The 19,696-nt window shown below is 34.1% G+C and overlaps 1 protein-coding gene across 6 annotated transcripts in view; it reads right to left on the reverse strand.

Moving 5' to 3' along the window:
- The window catches only part of ZMYND11 (zinc finger MYND-type containing 11), a 137,233-nt gene that overhangs the window by 18,018 nt on the left and 99,519 nt on the right, over positions 1-19,696 (reverse strand). For all 6 annotated transcript variants that reach the window (XR_012470024.1, XM_074193235.1, XM_074193234.1 and 3 more), the window contains 6 exons: positions 12,110-12,187; positions 11,348-11,440; positions 8,841-8,928; positions 7,915-7,970; positions 6,052-6,129; positions 4,731-4,849 (listed from right to left, as the gene is read on the reverse strand). Coding sequence is in view for 5 of the 6 variants with exons in the window: in XM_074193235.1 (XP_074049336.1) it covers positions 4,731-4,849; positions 6,052-6,129; positions 7,915-7,970; positions 8,841-8,928; positions 11,348-11,440; positions 12,110-12,187 (512 nt within the window). In the remaining variant the exon portion in view is untranslated. The remainder of the gene's footprint in view (positions 1-4,730; positions 4,850-6,051; positions 6,130-7,914; positions 7,971-8,840; positions 8,929-11,347; positions 11,441-12,109; positions 12,188-19,696) is intronic.

Here is a 19,696-nt window from a genome sequence, read left to right on the forward strand (position 1 = left end):
AAATTTTTAAAATAATTGCTGCTGACAATCAGGTAGATAAAATTAATTTATGTTAAATGAACTGAATAATTTCATGTAAATTCCTTTCCTTTTCTTTAAAAGGTTAGTATGACTCATGATCTTGAGAATGATAATGCTGGATAATCACAATTTATCAATTCTTCAAAGCTTAATTCAAACAGAAGCTCTTCTATGAAGCTTTCTTTGTCTTTTGGAAGCATACTCTCTTTCACCTGAATTCCTCCAGCATTGTGTTTACTTCTCTTATAACAATTACTTCATTCAACTTCGTGTCATAATTATTTATGAAAACACCTTATGTCTCAAACCTTCATAGAGCATTGGATCAAACACTTTGGGGGTTGTACATCTAGAGTTCTAGGAATGCTGTGAAAACATGCAAACCTCTAAAATAATAGAGATTACTTTTCTGTTTAATGCCTTCACCATTAATCCCATCCTTGCCATATTCTCTGGAATACTGTTCTCCACATTCAGTCTTTTCAGCTACTCTTTAGTCTCTTCTTAGTTTACTGGTTCATTCCCTACTATCTACAAATATGTCCACTTCACCATTCTTATAAAACCCTCACTTGTGGGGGCAGCTAGGTGGTGCAGGGGATAGAGCACTGGCCCTGGAGTCAGGAGGACCTGAGTTCAAATCCAGCCTGATACTAAATGTCTAGCTGTGGGACCTTGGGCAAGTCACCAAAACTCTACTTCCTCTCCTCAAACTTATTTCTCACACTCTTGCCACCTGGCTTCGAATTTCTGCTCAAATGAAACTTATTCTCTCCAAGTCAGGTTCAAGTGACAAATCTATCAGCCTTTTCTTAGACCTCCATCAATCCTAACTTTGTGCAGCAACTATAATTTGTGAAATTATTAACCTCTCCTCTCAAGATTTTCATGATAAAAGTCTGTCCTGATTCTCTTTCTGTTTACTGGATCAGTCCTTTAATAGATCATTTATATTTTGCTCTAATTTTAAGCATATCCCACGGCTATCCTTCTCTCTCTCTCTCTCTCTATCAATGGGCAAGCTCACTGAGTCCTAGGAATCATCTTTAGAGATCTAGCTATCTTGTCTTTCTCTGTAGCTCTAAATCCACTTGTTAACTGCCTAGTGGATATCTTGAACTCAAGGACTCAAAGGTTTCTAAAACCTAACATGAAAAAGGAGACTTCATTATCTTTTCTATCTTTTCTCCCAAACCCACACCAAGTCCTACCTAATGCACCTATTTCTGCTGATGGTACCATTATCCTGGAAAGTCATTCAGATTTACAAACATAGTCATCTCTGATTCCTCACTTTCCCTCATCCACTCAGTTGCTGAGAATTTTTATTTCTACTCCCACATTTCTAGCATCTATTTCTCTCCCCTCCCCTAACTCAGATCATCATTGTCACAACTCTAGCTCAGCCTTTCATCACTTCTTCCTAATCATTCTCCCTTTCTCAGATTTCTCCTCATTCCAATCTGCTTTTGGAGTGATACTCCTAAAGCATACGTTGAAACATGTCCATCCTCAGCTTAATAACTTCCCCTATTTCCCTATTACCTCTAGGATCAAATACAAATTTTTTGGATTTGTTAATGCCCTCTATGATCTGTCTCTAATTCACATTTCTCATCTTGAAATATATTATCTCACTGGCCTTGTTGTTCCTCACATAAAACAGTCTGGTCTGCCCCACATCAGTACCTTGTACAGGCTGTCTCCTTCCAAACTACTTAAACATTTCCTCTTACAGGAGAGGCTTTTCCTGGACCTCCCCTTTGCTACTGTCTTTCATTCCAAATTATCTTGATTTTGTTTATTAAATGCCTGTGCCAGGTGCTGGGAACACAAATACAAAGAATGCAATGATATCTGCTTGCCATGAGCTTACATTCTAGTGAAGAAAATTAGTAGTATATCTATATCTATAAGATATAGATATAGATATAGATACATATAGATATACACACATACATATAACAACAAACATTGGGGGAATCAGGTAGTTTCAGGCAAACGATGATGCCTGCTCTACAGCTTAAAAGGCAGAGAGGGACTCTGAGGCAAGGATAAGGAGGGTACTATAATCCAGGCATGAGGGATGAACAAGGTAGTACCAAAGGGAAAACCAGTTTGGCTGTGCAAGATTTTTTCAGAAGGGAAAATATACAATGAAACCAGAAGGTTAAATCAAGTTGGGAAGGGCTTTAAATGCTTTAAAAAATTATATTTTATTCTAAGGGAAACTGGATGTCAATTAGGAGCTGGTTTAGAAGAGAAGTCATATGGTCAGATCTGAACTTAAAGAAAATTACTTAGACAATAGAGTACAGAATGAACTGGAGTAGTGAAAAGACTTAAGGCAAGGAGACCAATTAAGACAGAGTAGCAACAATATAGGGGAGGGATAGTAAGTGTCTGAGCTATGAAGGGGCAAGTGAGTAGAGCGAAGGGGTCAAATGCAAAAGATGTTATAAAAGTAGAAATGGCAAGATTTACCTACAGACTGGATAAAAGGAGATCAGGAGTCAGGTAATGCTGAAGTTACAACATAAAGTGGTTCCTTGAACAGAATTAGTAAAGTTTCAGAGAAGAAAAGGGTTTTTTTCTGAAAAGGGAAGGGGAAAAGAAAGCAATGGAATATTGTTGTTGCTGTTTAATCATTTCAGTCATGTCCAACTCCTCATGACCCCATTTGGGTTTTTTAAAAAGATATTGGAATTGAATTGTTTGCCATTTCCTTCTCCAGCTTATTTTCTAGATAAGAAAACTGAGTCTTGCCCTAAGTGGCTGAGGTTAGATTTGAACACAGGCAGAGGGAGGAGTCTTTCTACCATGCCATTTACTTGCCTTTAAACTTAATATATTTAATAAAGCACAGTGCTAGCCACTTTACAAATACTATCTCATCTGATACTCACCTGCCATGTAGGTGATATCATTATCCCCATTAGAGGGAACTGAGGTATAGAGAAGTTAGGGACTTGCCTAGAGTTACTCAGTCAAGAAATGTTTGAGGCTACTCTAATTCTGGGCAAAGCACTTTATTCAACCAGCTGCCTCAAAAAAACCCCAAGAAGTTCAGTTTTAGACATGCTGAGTTTAAAACATCTCTGGGACATCCAAGTGGGGAAATCTCCAATGATCAACTGGTGAGCTCAGGGTTCAGAGAAGTCAGGCCTTGGAGAAGAATGTTCCCAAGTCATCTGCACAGAGATGACAGTTAACTCCATGGGAAGCTTCCTGGTGATATCTCTCAAGGTGAGGGACTCTCCATTTTTGTCCTTGTATTTCTAGTACCTGATACTAGATTGACACATCATAGACACTGATCAAATACTCACAGATTCCCACAGAGCCGTGTAAGTGTAAAATAAATATTTGTTATATGAATAAACTCTAATTTTCTAGAAGATTTATTAATGGCATTATTATTACAAAACTTAAAAAAATTTAAGTATTAACTACAACTTTAGTAATGACAATGTGGTTGGCAGCTATGCTATAGATTTATGTGTCATAATATATTCTAGCCACTTTGTGGAAAATTATTGAAAATAAAAAACAAATTATTTCTGCCTATGATAAACATCTCAATCTACACTCTGAAAAATATAATTTGGAAGTTGAGCCCCTCTTGCAAACAACAAAAGAAGTTTTCTTACCTAGAAGCTATCTCTTATTACTGTTAGAGGTATACAATTCTCATGCACAATAAAGAGTCACATATTTCTTTAAGCATTTAGTATAATTGACCCTTCTACTTGAAAGGTGATAATTTATCTAATGTCAAAATTCCTGAGTTTTAGTAGAGCTTTGTTAGAAAGATTGAAACTACTGCACTAATGTTTCAATACTACTAAATCCACACATACTCTAACCTATCTAGCCTTTAACAATATTCAAGCCTAATACATTACTGTTTCATTAGTAAACAGTATCAGTTACCACAAATTTCCTTAATTAAATAAACAAGAAATGATATGTTACTTGTTCACTAAGTATTTATGACTGATTCAGACATATTAAATATATTTATCAGATAATTAGTATTCTATAGAGATTTTTTTTCTAAAACTTGTTGGTAATCACTAAAGTTTAAATTAAGGTTGGGCAGGGCAGCTAGGTGGCCCAGTGTGATAGAGCACCAGCCTGAGAGTCAGGAGGACTGGAGTTCAAATTCGGATTCAGACAATAATTGCCTAGCTGTGTGATCATGGGCAAGTTATTTAAACCCCACTGCCTTAAATAAAAAAAAAATTAAGGTTGGCCCATATACTTCATTTCCTTTTATTCTTCAAATCAAATTTCAAATTATTCCAGAGTAGGTGTGTCCAATGTATAGGCCATAGGCTCATGGCCCTCAAAGCCCATTCATGAAGCATGCTGACATTTTATTATTATACTCATTGACAATATGGGTTACACTGGAGTCAAAAATAAATATTAAATTTTAAATGTAGCCCTTGGTAAGTTTTTGTTGCATGATGTAGTGCAGAAATCCTTAAAGGCTGAACACCCGTGTTCTACAGAGATAATGAAGTACTTACGTCTAGTCTCCTTTGACTGAATAACATTTAACTGTTATGAAACAGTCTTGTAACACATATGCATCAGGAAATTTGAGACTAATAAAAGGTAATAATATCATTAAAACCTTCTAAAAAGACCTCTTTAAAGGCAAAAAAGATTGTGACAATTTTTTAAAGATATTCATAAATTACCTTTGGTGATGGTGACCAAAGAAGCGAACATCAACTTGATTGTCCTCTTTCTGCATGACTTTGGCTGGCCAAAACCCAAAACCCTTCATTTTGGCCCAAACCAGCTCATGATTAGGTATCTAAAAATAAAACACATTTCTCTTTACAATTTTTAAAATGTTATAGTAAACATACTCTTAGTATTTAAACTATAATGTAAACTATTATGTTAGTCATTTAAAATTAAAGTTGTTATTTTCTACTTGGAAACTTAAATTACTTATGCTAATGTGGTAATTTGGGATGGCTTTAACATGGTAGATAATATTCCTTTCTCTAAGAAAATAATTTTTCAAGAAAAACAAATATATTCCATCATTACTGAGGAAAAGATAGTATATAGCTTCCCCTCCATTTCTAATACATCCAAAAACCTCATCTCTAGATGATCAGTTATATTATTAACAAGACAGTCACTACCATTTAAAGACATGAATGTTACTGTGCACTGACATCAAAAAAATTTCTAGCTCTTAAGGTCTTTTTTCAAGGGCTACAGGAACTGCTTTTCTGAGATATAAGAAGTTGTTTAAGCTATTTTTAGGATCATATATCACTTTAATCACTTAACTGTAGCTAGCATTTATTTAATATTAGAAGGTTTGTGAAGAATTGTACATAGATTATCTCATCTGAACTTAATTCTTTGAGGTAAGTGCTTTTACTCTCATTGAAGACTTCCAATCTCTTCAAAGAAGCTGGATAATGTATCTGTAGGGGACTCTCAGACAGGCATATTCAAGGATTCCTTTTATGCCCATATTGGATCAGAAACTTTTGAGGTCCTTTTTCCTCACTCTTCCCTAGATTCATATTACTTGTTTAAAGCACTCAAAATGCTGTGGCCAAATGAAAAAGTCATAGAATGCTTACAAAACAAAAGTAATTAAGGGGGGGGGATCAAACTTGAAATTTCTCTATACTAGATATAGAGAAAGCCTCTGAATTTCCAACACTAAATGACACCTTAATTCTCATTTTGATTTGAGTGATTATGATTAAAATTATACTGCTTATGGCTGCCAACTTCAAGACATTTGATGCACAAAATCATAGCTTTGAAGTGTATTTATGAAAAAATTAAAAAGAATCAACATCAGAAAAATTTAAAACCCAATGTAAAAATACATGCATAGTATAAAGGTAATGTCTGCAATAGCAAAAACTAATATATTGGAAATGTATTTAAAACAATCTAGTTAACATTTAAAAGACAAAACTTTGATAGTTGCAAAAAATAAAAAAGAGAAAATAAGCAGATTTCAAGATTTCACAAACATACACAAGGATAGCAGAACCAGTTGTCGGGACGTGCATTTGATAAATAGAAGCAATTCTTGCAAAGCTGCAGCTCATCCAGCTGAAAAATAAAAACAAAAAATTCAACTAAAGAATATTTAGTTGTCTTGAGTAAAAACATGCAAACATATCAACAAGGACTCAAAGATAATTAAGACTTCCATAAACAATTTAATATTTACAACTTTTAGTCTTCTACAAAGTTGCTTAACTTTATTACTGAAAAAAGGGAATAATTATAATAGAAATAGCGGTTAAATTTTTGAATGAAAATTTAAAAATTCCATATCCTTTATATAAAAGAAAATGCTGCCTTTAGGCTGCATATATGAAATGACAGAAAAGCTTTCAAAAATACCACTTCCTAGGGCAAATATATGTATTGAGTGATAAAATCCCTTATCAGAAGTGTGACTATTAAAAGGGAAAGTCCCTGCCTCAGGACCAGGTTTATGTTTAAGGAAAGGGCAATGACCCAGCAGAAGAAGTCAAGGGAAAACAAAGCCCTTAATGAGCTCATATTCCTTGAATAATAAATCATAACAACAAGAGCTAAGATCTTACCTTCAAAGGATACTTTGGAGTATACATCATGTCCACAAGTGTTAGATATCCCTTCCTTGGAAGCAGATCTTCCCAGAAGGATGATGCTACTCCTTGGGAACAAGCCTTCCCACCTGAATAGTGCCTTTATGCTCCCCAATGAAGTGCCAACTTTACCTAAAGTTCTCATATTCTCTCTCTCTCCACACACACATATATGTGTATATATACATACATACATACATATACATATATACACATATGTATATATATATGTATGTATGTTTGACTTGTATAGAAGTTCCCTTCTCTCCCACTCTTTCCTATTAATTATGAATAAAATCTAAGCACAGAACTGGCCTCTATTGTTATGACATGTGATTCATGGCATCTACATGCATTAAGAGGTCTGTCTCTAGCGATTCCATGGGTCTTTTCTTAGATATAGACCTGGTTGTGGAACAGGGACTTTGCCTTTACTCAGTCACACAGCTGGTGGGGGCTCATCTGTGAGTCCAATCCTTGAAAGCAAGGGTCAAAAGGGGAACCCTCTGTCTTCCCAAAAGGGATTCCTTTATGTCAAAGTACTGTTACAAGACCTAAAGCCTTCCGGAGGAGCTTGGTGCTGACTCATGGATGAAACTGTAAGAGTTCCCTTTAGCTCACAATTGGTCTCTAGGAACAATATGAACTGCTTCCTGTCCAGTATTTAACTCTTAATATTTTTTAGTGCATTTATTAAAAAATTTGTGATTGAGCATGGAGATGAAACTTCTTTTGTTGCATGGATGGAAAAACATTTGCTTTTTGCAGATTTCTCATGCTTTAAAAGATAGATAAGCAAAGAAAGGAAAATATATAATTAAAAGTATTTGAACAAACTAATAATTTGATTATGGAAAGCCAGCTGATGTCACAGATATTATTAATGACAAAATGACGTCAAAACTTGACGTTTGCGCTATTTTCTATTTTCAAAGATAGAAATATATTTCAAGACTGAATAAAGTAAGTAATTATGACCATTTCCTGTGGCATTTCTATAAAAATATCGAAATGAAAAACTCTACTCCTGATTTTTCATTTCCTAGAGTTAATTAGTGGTGTTTTCTATAAAAATCAATAATCAAAAATACCACAAGTAAAAAGAATAAAATAAAAGTAATCTTGTATAGCAAAAACATAAGTAGGAATACTACTGTGGTAAAGTTTTATACAGAAATATCATAATATCTACCTTATATTATTTGTTCTCAACTAGTATATCATCCTTAAATGTTTAGTTATTGGGCTTTAAAGTTACCTCGTGACATGTATCCTTATAGAGCATTCTGGCTATGTCGGCTTGTTCACTGTCCGCTGTAATTAAAGACAGATATTATCTATTACCAACAATCTAGTCCCATGAGCTGAGCCAAAGGACAACATTGGACTTAGAAATTCTCATTATGCTTTTCAAAACTTAAGCAAACACAAGGAACTATTCTATTTTTAAATTCAAAGTATTCTTTAAGCCAAATTTTATTAAAAGATCAAAATGAACAACAATACACTTTACATGGCAAGATGAGTCAATTATCTAGGTCCAGAAACTTTCCCATATGTATCCATATGTAGTTTACTACTAAGACATTTGTATTTTTAAAAATACAAACCAACCAACCACAGAAACAATCATAATCTGTTTATTATCTGTAGTATTATAATAGTAAGCTTTTTGAATGGGAAGTGTTGAAATATGCATATATACCTGGATAAATAGTGTGATTTAATTATAAAGTTCATATGCCAAATATCCTCCCCTTCCCCCCATTCACTTTAGCTCATTTTAGTTTGACAACAAATCTAGGAAGTAGAAAGTGAAAGTATTTCTATTCTCATTTCAGAGGTGCAGAAATTGAGATTCAGAGATACTCAAGGTTATATATATTGCTAAATGTAGCAGGGATGACATTTAAATTCGTGCCTTTTGGCTACAATTCTAGTGATCTTTCTATCACATTATGTGACAAGTCAATTTTATAAGCTGTTTCTTCTGCCTTTAATTTTATTACCTTTGCAATCAAATAGTCCACTAATATATACCCTTACTTTGGCACTTTCATACACCTACTCAAGGCTGTATTATTTAGGGTTGTAATTAATGCTTATTTCCATAGTAGTTTTAAAGTTAAATACTTCCCTCTATTGAAAGTCAAATGATTTAAAAGAAAAACAAAACGACTCAACCTCCATAGAAAATCACTGTGTTGTGGAGAAGAAGTTGAGCATCAGCTTTGAATTCTTCATAACTTCTGTACTTTCCTTCATTCACTTTCTGCAAAACACAAAAAATAAAATGCCAAAAAATTATAAGAAAAGATCTCTGTATTATGAGTGTACATTATGAGACCATCAGCTGGAAAGAGAGCAGAGCAGGTTACAATGAAGGTAGAAGGAACTGTCTTTTTAACAAGTTCACAAAGTAAATGATGAGAGAGAGAACACCTAATTTCCCAACTGTAATGGGAGAGTGTCTGTATAAAATTAGACAAGGATGAACTTCTAAGAAAATAAAATCACATCTTATAGGCTTTAATGATCCATCCTACCAAGTCACCTTATACCTGCTTGACTGGACTGACTTTACAGTTCAAAAGGGACAAACTACAAATTATAGCATTATAGAAAGTTAGGGACTTTCCACTAGGAAAGTCTTATAGATGTGGAAACAGGGGCCTAAAAAGGTGAGATAAATTGTTCAAGGTCATATAGATTAGTACGTCCAGATAGGGCACAAAATTTAGATCTTCTGAGTGATAATCTAGTGATTTTTCTATCACACCTGCTTTTTAAGGGGCTGAGACTATGAAAAAGGTTATGTAATTAAGAGAAATGCCACAAGCCCCTGATATGGCCCAGCCTGGGGAAGTCAAGTCAAGGGAATTCACAATTCACTTTGGTCTCTTTTCCTGAAGTAAATTTGTTTGAATTGCAAATTATTAATCCCTTATTAATCTAGTTGCTTCATGAATTCAAAAGAGTCTGAGGGTTTTGTTTACCACTGCATCTTAGAGTACCTAGAAGTTTTTATGGCTAACAGTTATATCTGAAAATTTCAAAGTGACACATGAAGAACAGATTTTGCATTACAATGATCTTAATTGGAAACAAATAGTTATTTTTCTTTGGGTTGTCACTGTGGCAAATTGCACAATTAATCATTAACATTATGGGGCCACAACAGTGGGTTATATCTCAAACCAACAGAGAAATTCAATTCAACATATATCAATTAGGTGTCAATTATGTTGTAATGTACAAGGGAGACTACTTTCCTGGTAAAAATATTTCATTTCATCAACTGTCATTTCCTAACTTCCCAAGGAGGTGACAAGGTAAAGCAGGCAATTCTATACACCAAGATCTAAGACCACTAAAGCTTTAATAGAACAAATTATGAAATGTGCCTTCACACCTGATATACATGATGAATCGTGAAAATAACTAACTTTTGATCATTATTTTAAAATTGTCATTAACACTTCAAAAGATATTCTTTTATTTTAGTTTTTCAATGTCTGATGAATCAGATTATAACCACTTCCCACCTTTTAAAATTTATTTATTTTTTCTTCTTTTCTTTTTCACTTCCCACCTTCATGAACTGACTGTGACTAGCAAATGTATCCCTTGATGGGTAATCCTTTGATGATGACCCTTTTCAAACTTATCTAGGCAATTTCTTGGACAAAATAAAAGTTGGGGTCTTTCTAAAGAGGTAGGAGCTTCCCTATCCTGTACTTTGCTGGCGAATGCATGCCACAATCAGATGTTAAGAGGACAGGAAGCACTGAGTGGTTCTTTAATCCCAGAACCTCAGGGTAGGATGGGACATTAGAGACTCCTCTAGTCCTTTCAGTATATATGAGCAGAAATCCCTCAACAAGGAGTTATGTAGCCTGTGCCTGAAGGCCTCTAGTGAAGAGGAAACCAATTCCTCCTTCAGTGAGTTAGCAGACTAACTCAAGGCTGATTAGATCTAATTGTTAGAAAGCCTAAATCTACTTCTCAGCAACTTCTATTGTACACACTACTACTAGTTTTGCCCTCTGGAATCAGGAAGAGAAAATAAAATTTTCTCTTTTATGACAACCCCTTAGGTACTTAAGTGAAACTTAAACTCATTCTTAGATGGCAAGCTTTCAAAGTCCTTATTCACCTTTGTTACCTTTTTTTCTCCCTTATTGTTTACCTTTCAATAGTTTCCCTAAAATATAGTTTGCTAAAATATAGCCTCTAGTTGAACACAGCATAATAAAGTCTAATAAGGGCAAAGAGTGCCAAAGAGTACCTTCTTCATCCTGGACATGATATCTCTCTTAATGTTTAAGGATGAAGCTTCAGCTCTTGCTATTTTACAACAATTTCCTCATCTTGTTCTTGAAAAGGGTTTTTTTTGGAACCTAATTAAGTACATAAAACTATGTTTGTCCCTATTAAATTTCATTTTTATTAGATTTGGTCCAGTGTTCTAGCTCATAACAATCTTTTTTTTTTGTTAAGATCCTGATCCTGTCATAACAGTATGCTAATTGCTCCTTATGGTTTTGTTCTGATAAGCATGCAATTAAAAAAAAAAAAGAACACCCAAACCACAATTCTTCCTGGCTGGGTAACTCTTCAATTTCAAAAGCATTGTGAGCAGATGTATTTGGGCAGGGGGGGTGAGGGGGTAGGTTGGAATGTGATCTTACCTCTTGAATTGTAGGAACATCAACTGCTGAATGCACCAGTCTTCTGTACATTGGGTGCTTATTGTCCTTTCCCTTTTTGTTTAGATCTATAGCCTACAAGAATGATTAGAGAAACTTCAAAATAGGAACTAAGTAAAACACGAAAATCATCAAAATGCAGAACAAAATATTTTAGATGTATGAAATTTTATCAAAAAATTTTAAAATATGACAAGAATGTATACTACATAGGGGCGGCTAGGTGGTGCAATGAATAGAGCACAGGTCCTGGAGTCAGGAGTACCTGGGTTCAAATCCGACCTCAGACACTTAATAATTACCTAGCCGTGTGGCCTTGGGCAAGCCACTTAACCCCACTGCTTTGAAAAATTTTTTTAAAAAATGTATACTACACTGAGTGTTTTATAAGTGGAATTTTTTATTTTAATAGGGAAAAAAAACTTTTTTAATGATCTCAGAAAATCTCACTTAGTTCTAAATACTAATTAGTGATAAGAACACTAATAGCCATTAATAGAACTTAATGTTTCAAATCTAAAGCATATGATGAAAGAAGACAGACTCAAAAATGAAAACTAGAGGCAGCTAAAAGCCTGAGAACAACTGTTTAGTGCCAGAAGCAGTGTTATAAAGAACTGATTTTCACATTTTATCCTGTTTTGTATAAAAATTTCTCAAAGTAAAACATAAGAAAAAACAAAATTGGAGGATGGAGGAGAAAGAGGAGAAGGGAAGAATGGAAGAATGCCTAGTAGCACTCACCCGCTCCTTCATTCGGGAGACAATGAATCTCAGGTATGTGCTCATCTCCTGCTTGCTTGTATTTTTTTTCTTAATACTCTGTTTAACAACAACCAAAGTTATTCAATTACAAATCTGCTCTTTTACATTCATTTTTGTTTGCACATATAAAAGCTATTTGTAATATTATTGTATAATCAAAAAATCTTACTCATAAAGCAATTATTAGGCTAATGGTAAAATGTATCTGCATTTTACTAAAGACTAAAGAAATTTCCATTTTATTCATAACAGTATGTGCATTTATAATATTTTAGCCTATATTTGTAAGGTTTCACATGAAATTAAGAGATCCACACATGTAGAACTTTTCAACTAATTAAAACATGATATAGAAAAAGCTTTTTAGTAAATAGCTCAAGGTCTATAAAAAGTTTTTTTTTGTTTTTGCTTCTTACAATTCATTTTGCAATGTGCCAGTCCACTACAGACTTTCCTTAAAATAAAGAAAAAGAACTAATAAAAACTGTTGGTCATAAAAAATATAATTGTGAATTTTCATACAGATACAGCAATTTGTTATTTTAAAAATGCTAATTCTTTAGGAGATTTAAAGTGATACTTTCCTCTTTATAAAGTCAAAAGGGGAAAAAAACCATACTATTCAATAGATACTTTTTAGTGTTATTTTAATTTATATTATTGCAGTAAATTGCAAATTGTTTTCCAGGCTGCTTTTTAGCTATTTTTTTTTATTAGTTCATACAAGTCTTTACAAATTTTTCTGGATTTCTTATTTCTGTTATTTCCTCCAGCATAGCAACAATTATGGTAAATTTAATTACATTCATATCCAGTTTGCTTGGCTATTTCCTAATTAATGAGTACTTTCTCTGTTTTCAGTTTTATGTTATTACAAAAAGGACTCATGGATATTTTAGCATATATGGACTTTTTGATTTTGACTTCCTAGGGGATTGCTGAAGTTTGGTTATACTGTCAGATGTGGTCACAATGTGTTTTGTTTATAAAGGATTCAAAGGGGAAGGAGGAGTGACATAGTATAACAAAGAATGACTACTATAAAAAAATGATAGTAATAAAAAGAGACTAGTGACTTTTCTTGCATGATTCAAAATTATTATTTACAACAATTGGATGACTTTACAGTTCCACTAACAGTGGAAGACAATATTTCTATTTCTAAAGTACATACAACATGCATAGTTCTTTCATCACTTTTGGCAGTTTGAAAAGTAAGACACAAGGGGTAGCTAGGTGGCACAGTGGATGGTGCACTGGCCCTGGAATCAGGAAGATCGGAGTTCAAATCCAGCCTCGGATACCTAGGTTACCTAGCTGTGTGACCTTTGACAAGTCACTTAACCCCATTGCCTTAAATTAAAAACTTTAAAGAAAAAGTAAAGATACAATACCATATCTTATTATTTTAATTTGTATTTCTCTTATTAGTGATTTTGTACATTTTCTGCACATGTTGATATTTTTGAATTAACTTTTTTTTTCAGAAAACTGTTTATATCCTTTGAATTTTTATCAGAGAAAGGCTCAGTTTTCTTTGCCAATTTCCTATTTATTTTATACCAAAGTTTTGCTGGAGATATATAATGCAGATTTTTTCTCCCACAGTAATTTGTTTCTCTTTTTATTCTGACTGTATTTTACAACCAAAGCTTTAAAAAATATATATATTTATTTAAAGGCAGTAGGATTAAGTGATTTGCCCAAGGTTACACAGCTAGGCAATTATTGTCTGAGGCCCAATTTGAACTCAATCTTCCTGACTCCATGGTCAGTCTTCTACCCATTATGCCACCTACCTGCCCCCCAAATCTTTTTAATAAAATATAAATAAAAACTTTTGTACATAGTGTCTACATTCTTCTAGCTATCCCCACTCACTGCTGTTCCTGTCATCAAACAGTCCTGAAAAGTATCTGCTTCTTTATTCTTATTTTTTAAGATGATGTATTTTTTAAGGTAGAATTGTTTATTATCTCCTTGGATAATAATGGTCCTCAATTTTAATTTCTGCTAAACATTCTTCTAGTATTCCTAGAAATTTGCTAGTGTTGAATAAGGAGAATCTTTCTGCCAATTTTTGTATTCTTGGGTTGTTTGTGGTGGGGTTTTTTTAGGTTTTTGCAAGGCAAATGGGGTTAAATGGCTTGCCCAAGGCCACACAGCTAGGTAATTATTAAGTGTCTGAGGTCAGATTTGAACTCAGGTCCTCCTGACTCCAATACCAGTGCTCTATCCACTGTACCACCTAGCCACCCCCTTGGGTTGTTTTTTTGAAATCAACTATTAAGTTTTAGTGTTCATTTGACTCTGGATCTTCTTTATCCAGTCTGTCTCACTTACCTACTTTTCTATTTTAAAACCAGTACCAAATAGTTCTGATGACTCTTGGTTTTATAATACAATTTGAGAATCAATAATGATAAACCCTGCATATTTTTTTTCATAATTGTCCTAGAGATCATAGATATTTTGTACCTCAAAGTGAATCTTATCATTATTTTGCTTAGTTTATGTGATTTCTTGTAATTTATTTGGAATAGCACTGAATCTGTCAATTAGTTTAGTTATATTATCTATTAATAACCCTTTATCTTTATCATTAAAATTCAAATCTGTCATTGTTATATTTGAATTGAGAAAAAAAGTAAGATTCTGTTATTTGTTTTGCTATAGAAGTTACTCTAATTAAAAGGGTGGGGAAAGGACAAATGTCTCTCTCTTATTGGAGAATTTAGCATCCTATCCTTTATTTCTCAAAACACTTCTACTTTTTAAAAAAGCACAAATTTCCCTCCTCACTTCATGAAGTGACTTCTAAGAGACATCAATACTCTGGTGCCCAGCATAACATCTGGTCTGAGTTCTTTTTTGGTTGATCACAGAAAATGTGTTCTTTGTCTTCATCTCCAATCTGGCAATCTCAATTTTTTTCCCCAAACCATCACCCTTGTACTAACTTAACTACACTCTTCTCCCTTTCCATCTGGAACTTCTGGTCAACCAGTTCAAATCTACAATATCCTTTTCCCTTGCCATTTAACTGTTATCACTGTCCTCCTCATTGAAACTCAAGATTTGGATCATTACCACCATCTACTGCTTTTACTTACAAGTATGAGCTGTTGAGTGAAGCTGAAGAAATCATGAAACAGGGCTGACTAATTCCAGTATAAAGAGATGTTATATTAGCTGAACAGTATCATCATATGACAAAGGAATCATTTACTTTCCTGATTAACTTATTATCTCACTCATCACAATGACTCTCAAAGCTTTTTACCTTTCCTCAATCCTCTCATGGCTCCCCCTCCCCTTTCCCACCTTCTCAGTTGAGAAGTGTACTTCTTATTTCTCTGAAAAAATTGAGGCCCTTTACCAAGGAGTTTCCTGTTCTCCCAAGTTCATCTCGTTTACCCATCACATACAATGAATTAGCCCTTCTCCTTATTGAAGTAAGCTCCTTCACACATACATAGGATCTTATTCCATCCTGTTTATCCTCCTCACTCTCTTATCTTTTGGCTGCTTCCCTACAACCCACAAACATACACAGAATTCCCTTTTTGATCCTCTAGTCCCATATAACTCCTCTTGTCACTGAACAACTTGAGAAGACCCTCCACTTCCTCTCCTCTCATTTTTTTAACTCTGTAGAGTCTACTGTCTAATCTCGTTCATTATTCAATCAAAACTGTTCCTCTCAAAATCATTAATGAACTTTAAATTGCTAGATCTAATGACTTTGTTCTCAACTTTCATGCCTGACTTCTCTGTAGCTCAACACTATCAATTATCCTCTCCTTGATACTTTCCTCTCTCATGGTTTTGTGCCACTTACTTGCTCCAGGTTCTCCTCCTGCCTGATTGCTCCCTTCTGTCTCCTTTACTGGGTCTTCAATTCAGGTCTGCTAACTACAGGGTCCTATTCTATTCTATTCTCCCTATATACTTGGTGATTTCATCAGCTGTCAGGAATTCAATTACTACTCTAAGATGATGATTTTCCAATCTACTTATCTAGTCCTGATAATCTCTCTGCTCACTTTCAGTTTTGCACTTCCAACTGCCTATCTATAAGTGGATGCTACACAGCCACTGTATACTCAGACATGCCCCAAACTGTAATGATTATCTTACCTCACTAATTTCCCTATTCATTTTGAATGCAGTATCATTCTTCTAATCATCTATCTAGACTCACAATCTAGTGTTATCCTCAACTCCTCATTCTCTCAGCTCCTTCCCACATGGATTCTCTCTTAACCCCTTCTTTTCTATGTAGCTGCCACTACCCTGGTGTAAGCTTTCTCCAATCAACAGACTGGTGTCCCTGCCACTTTTCCCTCCCCATTTCAATTTAACCTCTACTCAGTTGTCAAAGTGATTTGCCTCAAGAACAAGTTGGAAAATCTACTTAATTATCCTAATCAGCAGACCTCAGAGCCTCCCTTTAAACCCTAGAATCAAATAGAAAATGCTTTGTTTGGTATTCAAAGCCTGCTACCCCATCCACCCCCCTCAAACTTTCCAATGTTCTCAGTATTATTATCTCATTTGATCCTCACTACAACTTTGGCCAATAGAAGTATTATTATCATCCTTACTTTATAGATGAGAAAACTGAGGCAAACAGAGGTGAAGTCACACAGCTAGGAAGTTACATTTGAATTCAGGTCTTTCTGACTATTTTTAGGTGCCTAAACTCACTGTTACTCCAATTATTATTACATCATAAAAATAATATGTAAATATATGGTGGCACTTACTACAGCAATTTCATATACGAAAAAATTAAAACAAAACATATAACACATAAACAATCTGTGTGGCCTCTAGGCTTACGATGATGATTCTCTTTAGAAAGTTACATTCAGTCAAGGTAAAAATACATTCTGTCCTTTAAAGGAACAAAGGAACATACTCAAGCAATCTGGTCACATATTGTATTCAATCATTTCCATCCTAGGGAGAGCACAGCCATTTCCCTTACTGAAAAGTAGTGAGAACAAACTTCTACCTTTTGGATTCTTGGTTTGACCTGAACTTATATTCTATTTGAACAATTCAAGCTTAGGAACTCTACAGAGTTTTGTGAGAATGAGGATGCTATGACCACAATTCGAGGAAGAGCTAGGCCACTATGTTGCTAGATATATCCTGTCTCCCAAACAAGAATTCAGAGGAAGATAAGAGACATTTTTTTTCCTCTTCCAATCTCTCATATAAATACATGATATTGTTCTCCCTGTAAGACTGTATTAAGTCTCTTTTTAATTTTGTTTTAGTCAGAGCCCTAGGAAAGCGTGCCACCTGACATTTTCTTGAGGTCAAAAATCATAGAATATATATACACACACACACAATATGTAAATTTATATAATAGAATCAAGTACTGAAGTGTATTTAAACTGTATTTTGTTTAAAATTACAGAAACCAGGGCTGGCTAGGTGGTGTAGTAGATAAAGCATCGGCCTTGGAGTCAGGAGTACCTGGGTTCAAATCCAGTCTCAGACACTTAATGATTACCTAGCTGTGTGGCTTTGGGCAAGCCACTGAACCCCATTTGCCTTGCAAAAACCTAAAATTACAGAAACCATACTAAAACATTTTTGAAACCTTATAGAAAAACCACAATTTTAAACTTTAAGATTAGGTGTTATGTAAAAATTCCTTCTTGTAATTACATAGCTTAAATAAAAATATTTTCAATTTCTACTTTCATTTACAATATAAACTAAAATCTAGAAGTAACAAAGTCCTGTGCTATATCATAATAATGTTTTAATTCTATTTTGTATCCCTTTAAAACAATTTAAATGACTACAAATTTAGCATTTAAAGAGATAAGACTTTTTAACTGTAACAATTCTGAGATTTTTCCTCTTTATAAAACCCACAAAATGAGAATAATTTTTATACTATGCAAGCTTAGGGACATGACTTTTTTTTTTTAGGTTTTTGCAAGGCAAATGGGGTTCAGTGGCTTGCCCAAGGCCACATAGCTAGGCAATCACTAAGTGCCTGAGATTGGATTCGAACCCAGGCACTCCTGACTCCAGGGCATGTGCTCTATCCACGGCACCACCTAGCCACCCAGGGACATGACCTTTTCAAGAAACTAAATAGTATCCAATGAAAACTTGATTTTGAATGAGTTTGCAATTATGGACAGGGTTCTAGACAAGACTGTTTTCATTCAAGTACAGTTCAAGAAGATGACTTAAATCTGGAAACCACGGAAGATGGAAGTGAGAGGATCTAAGTAAGAGAGAATATATATGGTCTCAGGATTGTAAAAAGGAAACTCTCTGCTGGAATTAAAGTGATTTCAGTTTTTGAACAGACTGCTTTAATTGCTACCTTCCCTCTTTCTGCCCCCAATCTTTTAGAACATCATTCTCATGTAACACTATATGAAGAATTTTTATAACCCACTTTCCAAATCCCAACTTAAATTTCTTGCAGGAAAAACTAAGTAAAGAACCCACATGCTAGTAGAAAGGATATGGTAAAAGTCAATTCCCTTCTGTAACTATCCTAAAAATTACTTTTGAAGTTCCTTTAGATATAAGTGCTCTTAGATTCTACCTTCTCATAATAAAGAATTCATCTTTAATAGACAAAAATTTTAAAAAGCAAAATACAGACAGGTTTCTTGTGTGAAATGATATTAATAGGCTTTCTTTACAGGTCTTAATATTTGAAATTTTCCAATGGTCTTGCTTAAGTGAGGTAAAGTCAGAGAGTATACATTTCTATGACTTGATATATTTACATAATTTATATGGAGCAGACAACTAAATGTATGGGCATTTTATAGGCAGCAAGATGGCACCATAGGGCCCAGAGTGCCAGGTCTGGAGTTCAGAGGACTCATCTGGAGGATCAAATCCAGCCTCAGAGATTTACTGGCTGTGTAACCCTGGGCAAGTCACTTGACTCTGTCTCAGTTTCCTCAGTTTCTAGCAAAATGAGCTGGAGAGGGAAATGGTAAATTACTCCAATATCTCTGCCAAGAAAACTCCAAATGGAGTCAGGGCAAGACAGACATGGGACTGAAACAATGCATTACACTTTATATTTCATAAATTACTTATTAAACATGAGTAACCTTTTATTTTCTAAGTTTAATTTCAATCATCAAGCTGTATGAGTCTATAATTACTTTACTCTTAATTTCACCTACTTAAAAATAAAAATATAAATTAAATTATAACAAAGATAGAAAAATAGATCGATGATACACAGAAAAAAATACATTAGTAAACATTAAAGTTGCTTTTACATTAAATTTTTTCTTCCTTAACATTATGTGTTGAAAATACCCAAAAGATTGTTCCTTCACTTTGGTGATTAAACAGTTTTTGAAGATAAAAGTGTGGTTTTCAACATTGTATCTTAGAATTAAAAAATAAATAAGACTAGTATCAATAGTATTTTCCATTTCTTTGCCTCTACATAATGCTATTATGATAAATAAATGGCCATTATATGATTACACACTTCAGAAAAAGAACTGTACTGATACACATGCTATTTTAATTACTATAAAAATCCTATGG

Source organism: Macrotis lagotis, chromosome 7, assembly GCF_037893015.1.
Source record: "Macrotis lagotis isolate mMagLag1 chromosome 7, bilby.v1.9.chrom.fasta, whole genome shotgun sequence".
NCBI classification, from domain to species: domain Eukaryota; kingdom Metazoa; phylum Chordata; class Mammalia; order Peramelemorphia; family Peramelidae; genus Macrotis; species Macrotis lagotis.